Here is a 13249-nt window from a genome sequence, read left to right as displayed (position 1 = left end):
GCTCATGATAGACATGTTAAACAGGGCTTAAGATCTGGTGTCACTTCTTATGATGTCACGCGGAGTGATGCAACTTGCTTTCTGATTAACTCGGTTAGTCCCACCACTTCTCTTTTTTAGGACCTGTGCCCCATGTTTGTGGGCCATTTTATGGTCTGGCGTTACCACAAACATTAGCTAAAACAAGGACAAGTGCATGCAGTTGTCTGCATCTTGCAAAACATATTTTTTTATTGTAATCAAATGATTAATACAATAAAGTATTTTATTAATACTACAATTGGTGGCAAAACATACAAAGCTTGTCTTTACAAGTTACAAACTGCCTTGATTTGCTAATCTGGGCCACTTGTTTAGCTATCTTATTCGCTGATGGGGGCACTTTTGTTTTTGTGTCTGGGTCTGTTTTCTGTCACAATCTGGCCCTGGCCATGTGAAAAGGAAAGGGAAAGAAAAGAAAGGCGCATTTCATAGTCCGGAATACAGTGAGTTAGTGAGGACCTGTGGTGACCAAAAAGCACAGAAAACACCGAGAAAGAGTGCCGCTCAAGATCTCCTATAAAGGTTGCTCACTCCCTGCCTGCGCTGGCGGGCGGCTGAAGGACATGGGCACAGCTGAGGGGGAGGAGGGTCCCAGCTGTTCTCTGCTGTCACCAGCCTGTGACCTGTCCGCCCCTGAGCTCTGTGACACAGGGCATGCTTCCCTCTCCCTCTTCTCTCCTTGCAGTGCCGTATTCGTCCGTTCCTCTGCTGTGCCCGTCTCACCTTTCCTGCAAGGCCACCGCTGCAGGGCCTGTTACCTCTTCGCTCTCCCTGCCCTCAGATCCTCCCTGCAGGGCCCACCTTTTCCTCCTTGTAGGGCCACCCCTGCTCTTTTTTGATTTGCATCATAAGGCTGGTGCCCCCTACCTAGGGAGGTCCCTATCCCTTCACCCACCTTTCTGTAGGTCCCCTCGTACTTCCTTGGGCGCACCCTAGCTTTAGCGGCAGGCGGCAGCAGCACCTGCCAGACCCTGCTGTACAGCCCCCGCCCTCCCCCGTCACTAGCCATGGGCCTCTTGTCCTTCCTGCGCCTGCTGGTTTTCTTCTGGAGTGACCTGTGGTCGCGGGCCCTGGGAAGCACCTGCGTGCGGCGCGGCTACCACCTGTGGATCGCCGCCGTGGTCATCTTCGGACCCCTGCTGCAATACTACGTGAACCCGCGCACCGTTTTCGCCAACCACCGGAACTTCTTCAACATGTGAGTACGGGGCCACGAGGACAAGGGTGGGGGCGCTGGGGCAACAGAAAGGAAGACTAGAGCCGAAGAACCCAAGGGTAAGGCGGGGGGATACAGGAAGGGAACACGAAGCTCACCATCCCAGGGCAGAGGACGTCAGGATAAGGTCAAGGGGCATCTTTATCGGGAGCACATGGCATAGAAACGAACACTTCTCAGTTTCAACTACAACAGGTACACTCTCTGTGTTTGTCAGAATAACTCATTAGAGTAGACTGTAGTCCCCATCGTCCGTAACCCTGTCCCACGTACGCTTGAGTGCGTCGCCAAACGTAGCGGGCGAGCAACGTCACTTCCTTGCCCTTATCACTGACTATGTTGCATCGCAGTGCAAAATGGAGTAGACATTTTGGGCTGAGATTTATAGCCCCTCTATTGAGTGCTATAAATGGGAAAAATAAGTGCAGGTACTCATTAAATTGAGCTAGGGGTGTGTCTAGTGGGCGGAGTGAGACATGGTGATACAAAAAAAACTTGTATCGAGTATTCATTTTGCCCTTGCATTGCCCTGGATAGTGGTCTCCAACTTTTTATATATGCAGATTAACAGCTACAACCCTGAATGAGCCAAACAATCATTAACACAAAAGACCGTTAGTGCACTTTCCATTGGGAGAGGTGGCGGATGCAGGGGGGTTCGGAGAGGAAGAAGACCGGAGTATGTCCTCCCTGGGAAATATGTTTCACAAAAGATACTCCAATCACACTATATCATGACAAGTTGTCAGATAGTGTGTAATATGAGGATAGATATATATCTGTGGTAGTGAGGATTGCGCACTTACCCACTTAGGGTATGAGGGTCATGCTAGTCATGTCTGTGTTGTTAAGGGAAGAAAACTAGTTCCTATTAGTTACCCTCACACACCCTAGTGGTGCCATGCGTCATCATCGGGTCACCCCGACCCCTAAAAGTCGAGGTGGGCTCAACCACAGTGTTGGGTAGCTCTTTAGATAGGTGAAGGAAGGGGGACTTAAAGATAAAAAACCTCAATCTGACCCCTGGTTTCCCTTTATTCTTGGGTCTGGTTGGGTTGTTAAAAATTCTAAAATACTGGTCTTTTTTGGATTTTAATGGTCCTAAGACCCTAGTGCCGACATGTTTCAGTCCACGGGTGCCATAAAGGCCCAGGACTTTCTTCAGGGCAGTAGGAGAATCCCCCTCTATGTGTAGGGAATTAAAGGACAGAGGTCCCTATCCTATTCGTGTAATGAGGGAAGAGTAGCTTCTCCTCGTGAATGTTAAAATGTCTGTGTATTGCCAGGCTCCATCTGTGGGGCAAGACATTACAAGGGGACATAATTATAGACACAATGTGAATATAATATGATTCTTAGTGCATAATCCATGATATTGCATGCTTCATTTTGTGTGCATGCCATGATAGTTGAGTAAATAACCCCACTCAGTGCCATCCATCCACATAGTGTTGTGACAGGCTTCCAAAAAGTGACACACTTGTTGGGTCATCCTCTGTACTTTCATGCCTATTCGGTATTTAGAACAGTGAGAGGCAGTGAATAAAAACCAGTAAGCGTAGTCTCAATTGCAGAAAGACACATGTTTGATTATTAACACAAAGGCAATATCGTGCTATCAACAAAACACACCTCCTTGTGACAGGATGCCTATTGTTCGGCTTTCCCCTGCTCGAGCTTGGCTCAGCAGCAGGAGGACAGAATAGTGTCTCTGGTCGGCAGCAACAATTTTGTGCTGTCCGGGTCTAGAAGGCTGGCACCGGGAACACTGAGAGCCTAACGGAGGGCTCTCCAGTGCTTGGAATCATACATCCCACACCGTTTACAGGGGTAGGATTCCAGCATGTTTGATACGAAACATGATATGATTCGTTGCAGCCGATTTCAAGATGGTCATCGCGTAATTACACAGTGCCGTTCTATATGGTATATGGCTGCTTCACTTACAACCCGGTAGAATAGATTCCTGGGTGTTGTAGAGGTGTCATGCTCATGCAGGAGCACCCTCACACTTAAGACCAAGCACCCTGCCTTCAGGATTGCAAAGGCCTGCTACAGGGGTGACTTACAGGTTTTAAGTGCAGTGACCTTAGATATAGGAAACCTATATCTTTAGTAAGTGGTGTTAGTACCAAGTTACCCAAGCTGCAATGGCAGGCCTGTATTTCCACTTTGAATGGTCTCCCATGGGTGGCATAATGCATGCTTCAGCCCATGGGGACCTCTATACTAGGGACTGATAAGGGTACCCCAGTGTCCAATCTGGGATGTGCCTAAGTACTGAACATCACAATTTAAGGGAGAAAGCAGATAGACTGGAGTCCTGATTAGAAGAATCTCAGTCAGACTAGTCTCAGCTTAGCACCAGGCAAAAAGTGGGGGTAAACATAAACGCAGATCCTACTTTCCTACAGTGACCATCAGGGGGTGGAGTCCTTCCACCTACACGCCCATCCTTTTTTGCCACCATGAGTACCAGGTGAAGGAGTTTTTTTAATATATCTGTAACAGTCTTCATTAATATGTAAAAGTGTAAGTTTAGCATCCAGCAGAGTTTCCACCCCAGGCAGGTAAAACTTTTTCCCAATATGATTGAAGGGCTCCACAGCCCCACACAGTATGGAGGACGTTGCCGTCCTTCACATTCACACGTGTGTATGTATATGTACATATATTTGTGTGAACGTATATGTACATATTTATGTATGTACATATGTGTGTATGTATACGTATATATGTGTGTGTGTGTATATACTGCTATGAACTCCAAAAAATAAATAAATAATGAAAGAAAATACTTTCCAGACCCTTCCCTCTTCTATCCCTCCACTACTCCTTTTCATTACAAATAACAGACTAACCTGTCCACCACTCAAATGAATTTCATATTTCCTTATACTAATCCCCCACTAATCCTGTTTGGGTTCCAGAGAAGCGTGCGCTACAACACTTCATCAGGGGTAGCAAGTGCTTTATAAATGCAAACCTTTTCCCTCTTCTATCCCTTCACTATCCTTCTCAATTCAAATAATAGACTAACATATTTACCGCGCAAATTACTTTTGTATTTCACTACACTAATTCACCACTAATTCCTTATGGGTTCCAGAGATTGAATGCCTCGTCAGGGGTACTAAGCGCTATATAAATACAGTTACAATACAATACATGTTTTCAGTGGGATTAATAAACCATTGTAAGAATTATTCTTTTCTGTATTTGTGTAACCTTTAAAAAGGGAACAAAGTTCTTCTAGCAAACCTCATAAATCTATGCCACTGAACATTATTAAATGATTGGAGTGCCGGGGAAATATACCATATATATATATATATATATATATATATATATATATATATATATATCCCCCGTACAGTGTATGTGAATGACTTACCGGGCATATATAAATTCAAACAATTTCAGAAAAAGTAAATTACAGGATGGCACTCCAAGCTGTGTTATAGTATTTAATCAGCACGTCACAAAAGTGTTTACAAAGTCAGACGCCTTTAGGCTTCGAAAGCCTTTGTCACGATACCTGCACACAAAAAGCTTCCTATTTACATCACCTTTTCAACACTAAAAACAGACAAATAGCATGCCCATTGAAACCTTTTTGCCACCAGTGATTTATTCATCATTGCTACTGACGCTAGCAATCATGGGCTACTGGCTCCACGTTAATGCAAAAAAAGGAGCAATGGGTGTTAAGAAATCCTAGTCTTTGCTTCAAGAGTTTTACGAGGTGCAGAACAAAAGAATCTTTGGGCATGTGGTGAGGAGCTCAATTCTTCAAGAAGTCTGTGTGGGGAAATTAATTTATGCGATGGATAAACCATAAACCATTGGTACCTATATGTAGCAATTATCAAAAGTAAATTCTCTTGGAGAACACCATGCATTCATCTATTGTCATACAACAACACCTTATAGGTTGTACAATCCTCTATACCAGTTTTAAAAAGGACCAACATGACAATTACTAATCATCAAATTTATCAAATTTTAATATTAGTCATATCAGATAATTCATACATATTTATAAAAAACATCCGTTAAAATCAATTAAAAACAAGTACGAAACGTCTTTTTACACAAATGAGGGAGACCACACATAAGACATACACATTTGTCATCAGCAAAGGTTAATTTGTAGGAATCAACAGAAAGTGCCTAGCTTTGAGAGTTTCTTCAACATTCCTCAAATTTATCAACAGCAGGCGTTGACACATTTCGGTGGGTAAGAAAAATACAATCACCTTCTTTTTTTTTTAACAATACATTTTATTCAGTTATTCTATTGATATTTGGGCTGCAGCCCTTCAAAGACCTGAAGGAAATAAGATACAGCAGGAATACCGGCATTTTGAAAAATTTTCAAGGCCTGCATAACATGCAGGTTACATAACTTAAACGATATGCAGACTGCACTAGACTTCCGTAATTGTGCACGTGATACATTAGTAGTGTGGCAGGTTATCGTACAATATGGAATGGTCCGGTCGATGAATATTGGAATAGGTGAAGTTGCCTATCAGGGGTCCGTCGATGGTAGGGGGGGGATATCTATTCCATGATACATCGCCCATTGGGTCCATATTTTCCAATATTTTTGGGGGGCAGCCGCGGGCTAAAAACACAGCAATTTCGGCCCCCATACATCTTTCAAGTTCGGTTTTCCATTTACCTATAGTCGGGGGAGAGGTCCCTTTCCACATCTGGGCGAAATCGCGCTTGGCGATAGTGAAGGCTAAAAAAAAATGTTGCTTGTATTTATTACTCCCAATGTGGTCCGTATTGTGTAAGAGGAAGAGTCGTGGGTCAAGTGGGAGATCCCATGATAGTACTTCGTTTAGGCAGGACAATATTCTACACCAAAAGGGCTGCAACGCGGTGCAGCTCCAAACTGTATGTAAGAAAGTCCCATCCTCCCTCCTACACCGTAAACATGTAGTCGACTGAATAACCCCCATCATCTGACCCGTGTGTAATATGCGCGGTGGAGATATTTGAATTGTATACAGTGGTACCGTGCAGATACTACAGCGCCTCAGGGGCTGGCAATGGCGTCGGCCCAATCGTCGTCAGTCAGGTCAGGAATATCAGCTTGCCATGCTCGTCGCGTCATATCTAGCGTTATTTGCGTGCGAGTCCTCAATGTCTGGTATAGTTGCTTAATTTTATGTAGGCCCAGATCTCCCATCAGTAGACGGCCCTCTAACGGATACAATCACCATCTTCAGGACAAATATAAATATATAGTCCCTCCTAGTGAATTACAAAACATTGATCTGCATAATTTTTCCTAATACATAATAATGTTCTGTGCAAATTGTTCTTTGATTTATAGAAACAGGTTTCAACCCTTATAAACTACAGCTCTGATATCAGTAATTATCCAGATGGAGGGGGGGCAACGTAGCTTGCCTCGCCCAAAAGATGGCCACATTTTAAACTAGCTCCTTAAGCCCGCTCTGCTTTCCTGCAAAATCCTACTTCCCAATCTCGATGTTCTGGCCCTTTTTCCCCGCCTTCGACATCCTAGACACCCGGAAGTGGCAAGCTGCCTGAAACTCCATTGAGGTCTGTGGAGAGCGGTGAGCGGCCGGGACATTCACTGTGGCCTACCTGTGCGAGTTGCAGTGAGGTGGGGGCATTCTCCCTGAGGACATCCCGGAGTGCGTTGAAGGACATTTCCCTGCTCGCGACTAGCTCGTGTCCAGTGATGCCGGTGGCGAGCCAGGGGCGGCCTTAGGCATGTGCAAGCTGTGCACCTGCACAGGGCCACCAAACCCCAGGGGCCACCACGCCAATATGTAAATGTATTTGAGCTTATATAGCGCACAGCTACCCACAAAGGGTTTCCCGGCGCTTGCTTAGGGAACCCGTCCTGGTATTCCCCTGTGAGATAACCCCGGCAGGGTATCCACAAGGTGAAAGCCAGGCATCCCGCCGCGAGGGGCCGTTGTGGAGATTAAGCAAGCTATTGCCCAGAGTCGCAGAGTGTGAACCCGTGAGTTGAGAAGGCACCGGAGCGAGAATTATCGAGTCCGTGGAATTTTTTGAGCCCAAGACCCGCCGAGGCGGGGAATTGAACCCTGGTCCAGGGCCGATCTCAGCTTCCGGGTCTGCCGCCTCTAACCCCTGAGCCAGCCTTCTCCAATATATATCCTTAATATAAAAATCGTCTGAGGATGGATACATATTTGCGTGGTGGCCCCTGGCAGGGATTTGGCGGCCTGTTCCACTTCCAAACACCCTGACCCCCCCTTCACTGGCCTTCGTGCTCCGCCCTGCCCGGACCCCCTCTACCGGGGCCCCCTACCTACGCTCCCTGCCTAGGGCTGCCATGAGCCTAGAGCCGCCCCTGGGCGAGCGCTTTGCGGGGACAACTGAAGTTAAGACGGTGCAGGAGGCAGCGACGTTTCTATATCTGCCTGGGCGTCGCTGCGATCTGTGCTACTCTACACTCACTTGACCCCGATCTCCGTGGCGCATATTTTTTCCCCATTGTTGCAGTGCTCCTGGGGTCACAGCTGACGGGCAGTATCCAGGGAAGTGCGGCAGCCATATTAATCAGCAGTCCCTGATACCCAGGGGTTTTGGAAGGCAGAGAGTCCCGGTTGCCTGGTAAGCCTTGAGACGGTCACAACGCAGGACGGGATAATACTCACCTGGGTACCCATAGATGGGGGCGCTTGATGGACACTGAACTCCGGTCATGGATTGAAACCCCTGTTGTGAATTGATACAGCTCAGCAGCATGCAAAACAGCTGGCCTGGCTGAATCAGATTGTTTCCAGTGGTGCATACATCACGGAAGAGGACTACTGAGGTGCTATGATTGCGAGCCAGCGTGCTTTGCAGCAGGAACCTGTGACCCACTGGAGGCAGGGTGGTGGCCCCCTGAGCCTAGCGTCAAGCGGTGCATGGGGGCCTCGTGTGGCAAACAAATTGATGTGGATGCCTGGGCAAACACTAGATCTGTAGCCCCAAAATGCTGTGAGGCCTCCTTTTATCGAGCCGCCACTTTGGGAGAAAACACAGAGGTGAAGAGACATAGTTCCAGGAGTTTGCTGTACCTATAGCTCCTTGTGCAGTACAGTGTGAACCTACGGGGGCCTCCAGTTTTGCGCTGTTCTATCTTCATCTGCACAACTTGGAGTGAATACTCTTCCATCATGGGCAGAACAGAAGAATCACAGTCAAAACTCCAGTTTGAGTTGCTCAAGACCCCCAGGCAACAAGACATACAGAAAAATGCCTCTGAATCGGTCTTGGAAATGGGAGATGTGATAGGAGACCCTGATCTTAAGCAGATATTGGCTGCCATGCAGTGCAGCCTAACTAAGATTGATCGTAAGATAGACGCTCTTTCCTTCCAGATGGACAGAATTTCTGAAAGACTTGATAAACATACAGAATGCTTGGATTCGGTGGAGCATAGGGTCTCTGAGGCTGAAGATGCTCTGAACTCTACTAAACTTAAGACCACGAAGATAGACAAACACCTACATAGCATGCAGGCCAAAGAGGAGGATTTGGAGGCGCGTTTCAGGAGAAGCAGCCTAAGAATAGTGAGTATTGCCAAATTTCGGGATCTTCATATGGAGTAAAATATGATCCACCCTGCGAAGCTCAGAATACACGCAGATGGGAAAGCGTACTGTTTCACAAAACCCAAGCTAGTGCTGCAATGTTTGAAAAAAAGACAGAGAGGCACTCCCAGAAGGTCTCTCTGAGACATCAGATTGCTCAGGATGATAACGCCCCAGATCCTGAGGAACAATAGATAAGGTCCAGTATTATAACTGCTGAAGACTGGGTGTGCAACTTGCAGTTTTGTTCCCTAGTTATGGTAATGTTTACAGGGTCAAGGGGCCGTTGGGCCAGTCTTGTTCTACGCAATCAAGGTATATTTTTTAGTCAGCGAACTGTTCATTCGACCTGTTGATTGATATTTTAGCGGGTGGGGAAACTAATTTGTTGATGATGTTGATATTTAAACACTGTTGGGCCACTTTGCATTAAGTTCTATTGAAATAAGATTGGGATCACTGTATTTCCTTCTGGGTGATGATGTGGTTGCAGATCGAGTCTTGATGTTGGGGGATTAGGTGGAGGGCTTGATCTATGGAGTGTGTTAAGGCTACCCACGTCTTGTTTTATTCTAGGGAAGTTCTCCTTATGACGTACCAAGGTTGTGTACAGGAGAAAATGCAGGCAACATCTGCCCCCGTGTGTGTTCCACACTGTATAAACATTTTTATTATGTTCCGTAATTTTTGTCTTTTTGTTGTAGCTCATGTTAGAGCTAAATTGAGTACTGGGGGTGGGGGGAAGTATAGACTATGCCTAGTTGGGGCTTGCATAGCATGGGTGGGGGGATGTATTATTATTGTGTTTTTTGCAGTGTGCACAGAGTACATACAGGACTCAAGTATTGCATTGCTTCCTGTGGAAGAGCTGGGAGTACTTGACTGTCATTAGTGATGTAGATTTGTTTATTGATACACAGAAAGGCACAGGTACATGGTAACACAGTTTGTTCCTTAACTTGGAATATCAGGGGTCTTAATGATTTTAGAAAACTACGTAAAGTGGTCAGATGTCTTACACGCCATGTGATCGATGTCGCCCTGCTCCAGGAGACTCATTTACTCAAAGATAGCAACATGCTTATGCGCAGGAGGCTACATGGCCTTTTCCATGCAGGGGAATTCACTACACATGCCAGGGGAGTACTCACCTGGGTAAACGCGAAATCAGGGATCGCACTAGAGCTGTTTGAAACCGACCTAGGCGGCAGGTATGTGGTATCGAGGTGTCATGATCGGGGAATTGATTTGCAGATAGTTAACATTTGTGGACCTAACTACGACAACCCACAGCTTTATCAGGGTCTATCTGAGCGCATGCAAGGTAGGACTGACCTACCACAGTTGTGGGATGGTGACCTTAATTGTGTGCTGGACCCGGCATTGGATCGCTCTGGGGGCTCCTTGCGGCTCGCAGCGGCCAGAGCTATTGGTGATGTTGGAGTGCAAATGGGAGTGCTAGATGTCTGGCGGACGCGTTCTCCAGGAGTTGGGGCTTCACTGATTACTTGGCTCCACATGACCTACACACCAGGATTGACTACACGTCTATTTCTAGATCGTTGTTTTCTCAGGTGTGCGCTTGCTTGATGCTCCCTTGCTCTCTTTCTTTCTTACCACTCTCCTATTTTAATAGACATAGAGATACTGTGGCAGAAGCCTGACCATTTTACATGGAGGTTCCCTCCATATTCCCTTTTGGATAACATTTTTAAGTCTGAAATAGCTGAGGCCATAGAGAGTTTTTTTGCAACAAATATTGGCTCTGTGCAACAGTTCTCCATGGTATGGGAGATTTTAAAAGTCTTTATTAGGGGGGTTGCTAAGTCTAAGTACTCTGGGGTTGTTCGTTCGATCTGGGAGCGCCTGGCAATACTTGAGAAGTGACTGGCAGGCCTGGAACAAGATGTTCTGACGGGTGGTGACTCTCAGGTCTCCGTCGACCTGAAAAAAACACTGGAGGAATATCATATAGGTTTCTTGACAGAGACCTGGACTAAACCCTGCTCTGACCCTGCGATCGCAGTGGCTCTCCCGGATAGCTATCACATTCTTAAATTAGATAGAACCGGACGGGGTGGGGAAATCGGGGGGCGGGGGGGGGGGGGGGGGGGGATTGCTATTAACTACAAAGACCCCATCCGAGTCTCCCTTTTGTACTACCTAATAGCACAATGTTGTTATGCGCATGTCTGGTTCCACCCGGACGCTCGCGTCCCATATTCTAAACCGGAGGCCGATCTGGTACTCCCTCGTACCCTGTCTACTGTCCTGCCCACGGGATTCCCTCGGGACCCCCGGGATATTCAGACAGTATCTACCTCTTGCTGGGCGTGGGGCAAGTTGCGCAGATTGCTCGGACTGGAGATGCTCTACTCTCCTGCACTACCCCTCCCTAACCCTTCCTTGCTAACAATCACTGGCGAAGTTTTGGTCCAGCGTACACTGGAAAAGTTCGACATTCGTACAGTGGGCAATCTGTTCCCTGATGGACTCATTTTCTCTGTGTCCGAGGAGGCCCGATTCGCAGATCGTTCCTTTATGGACATTTTTGTAATGATTGTATGCACTCAATGCTCCGCGCCACTTTCCCTTCATGCCCTGCGGCCCCTGAATCTACTCCCCCACTGACATTATTAATACAAAGCCCTACTGGCGCACACTTGGTACCCAAACTATATAAACAATGTGGGATGACCAGACCTGTATCTGATACTAAGGTGCGTGAGGCCTGGGAGGCGAATTTGGGCGGGCCCATTACTGATGACCAATGGGAATGGTGCTGTAGCGCTACCAAGGAAATTTTATTAAACAGTAGACACAAGTTACTTCATTTCAAATTCCTTCGTAGAATGTATCCCTCAACCGCCCGTTCTGATAGAATTGACCCAATCATTGCCCGAACTGCTTGGCCCCATTTTCTGATTTTGCTTACCTTGCTTGGACCTGTCCCAAGATACACCAGTTCTGGTCCCTTGTACACTCCACGCTGGGGGACATGCTGTCCATGCAGCTACTGCCTACCGCTGAGATTGCACTGTTGCAAACTTCCCCAAGAAAATTAGGAAACTGGCAGCTCTGAGTTTTTTGCCGGCCAAGCGCAAGGTTGCTCTATTATTGGGAAGCAAAAGGGCACCTTCTCTGTAGGCATGGCTCTGTAGTTTTGATTTTTGTAATATTAATAGCGAAGAATATTCCACCCTAATTCCTACTGCCTCCCGCCCTATAGATATCTGGGGACCATACAGAGTCTACATAGCTCAAAAACGATCTGAACGAGATTCCCCAGCGTCGAGTGGCATTACTCCCAATGGTGTTGGCTAGGCATCAGTCTAAAGAGGGGTGTTGGGTCAGGGTACTGCCTCTTTGTCTATTATTGATGTGACTGTGTTCCCATTGAAGACGTTTGATTACAGTTGTGATTGCTGTCTTTACATATTGCCATACCTTTTCATGACACTACATGCTTGTATACCCTTGTCATTCAATCGTGTTGCACCTCCTACTCGCAATGTTATATATAACTATGCTGCAAGACACCTTTCACATACATGATTTGTTGTCAATAACGCTGCAGAATGCACTATAATGATCAATCTCCTTTTCTTTTTTCCATGCAAAAACTGAAAATAAAGTTTTTAAATTAAAAAACAAACGTCCCTGATCCAGCGTGGCTCCAGACAAAACCTGCAAAACCATCAACATAATCCCTAGGAGCTATTTACACATTACTCGTCAGTGGGGCCCATAACACAGCGAGTCATCTGTACACACATTCACCCTGCTCCCAGGATTGGTGAAAACTTATATGAGAGCTACTGGATTTTAGCTGAGTGTCTTATTTCATACTAAAATTTATACACTATATACATCTGCAGTTTATCGATATTACCATGGTTTTATTTTCTAGAAACATTAAAACACCCCACCATTATTGTCAATAGATCTGCTAGTAAAAGTTAACTAATGGATAATAAGACCAGCTTAATTCTCCATTTATTTAAGTTTTATTTAGAGATTAAATCTCCTAGCGTGACCTTACTTTTATTCACTCTATTTTAATAATCATTTAAACATTTAATAACCTAGAGAGAAAGAGAAGTGAAATTCAAACATTACCAAGATTTCAGGACACGGACATCAGAACAAGGACAGAACAGTTCCCAAAACCCACCTCTCTATTCTTTCTTGATGTTCACCTCCCATCAGGACTCCGCACCCATTCAAAAGTTAAAGTCCAGAAAAATTTCAAAGTCTTTGCACCATAGCAAAAGTTTGTCAATCCGACAGCATGTCGTGGTGGGAAATAAAATCGAAAAGCAAGCTTTTTTCTTACTTCCAAACGTCGTCTTTTGTACTCTTTTCCCCTAGGTTATCTATCTAAGATTCGAAA

The 13249-nt window shown here is 45.9% G+C and overlaps 1 protein-coding gene across 1 annotated transcript in view; it reads left to right on the top strand.

Annotated features, from left to right (window-relative positions):
• The first annotated feature begins 681 nt into the window (after window positions 1–681).
• Window positions 682–13249, top strand: part of LOC147665783 (fat storage-inducing transmembrane protein 1-like) — a 143756-nt gene continuing 131188 nt past the window's right edge. The window contains exon 1 of the mRNA XM_086949483.1: window positions 682–1240. Within this exon, the coding sequence (XP_086805609.1) occupies window positions 1050–1240 (191 nt within the window). The 5' untranslated portion in view covers window positions 682–1049. The remainder of the gene's footprint in view (window positions 1241–13249) is intronic.

The sequence above is a fragment of the Lissotriton vulgaris genome, unplaced genomic scaffold (genome assembly GCF_964263255.1).
Source record: "Lissotriton vulgaris unplaced genomic scaffold, aLisVul1.2 SCAFFOLD_444, whole genome shotgun sequence".
Taxonomy (NCBI): domain Eukaryota; kingdom Metazoa; phylum Chordata; class Amphibia; order Caudata; family Salamandridae; genus Lissotriton; species Lissotriton vulgaris.
Note: the sequence above shows the minus strand (reverse complement) of the source record. Positions and strands in the feature narration are given on the sequence as shown.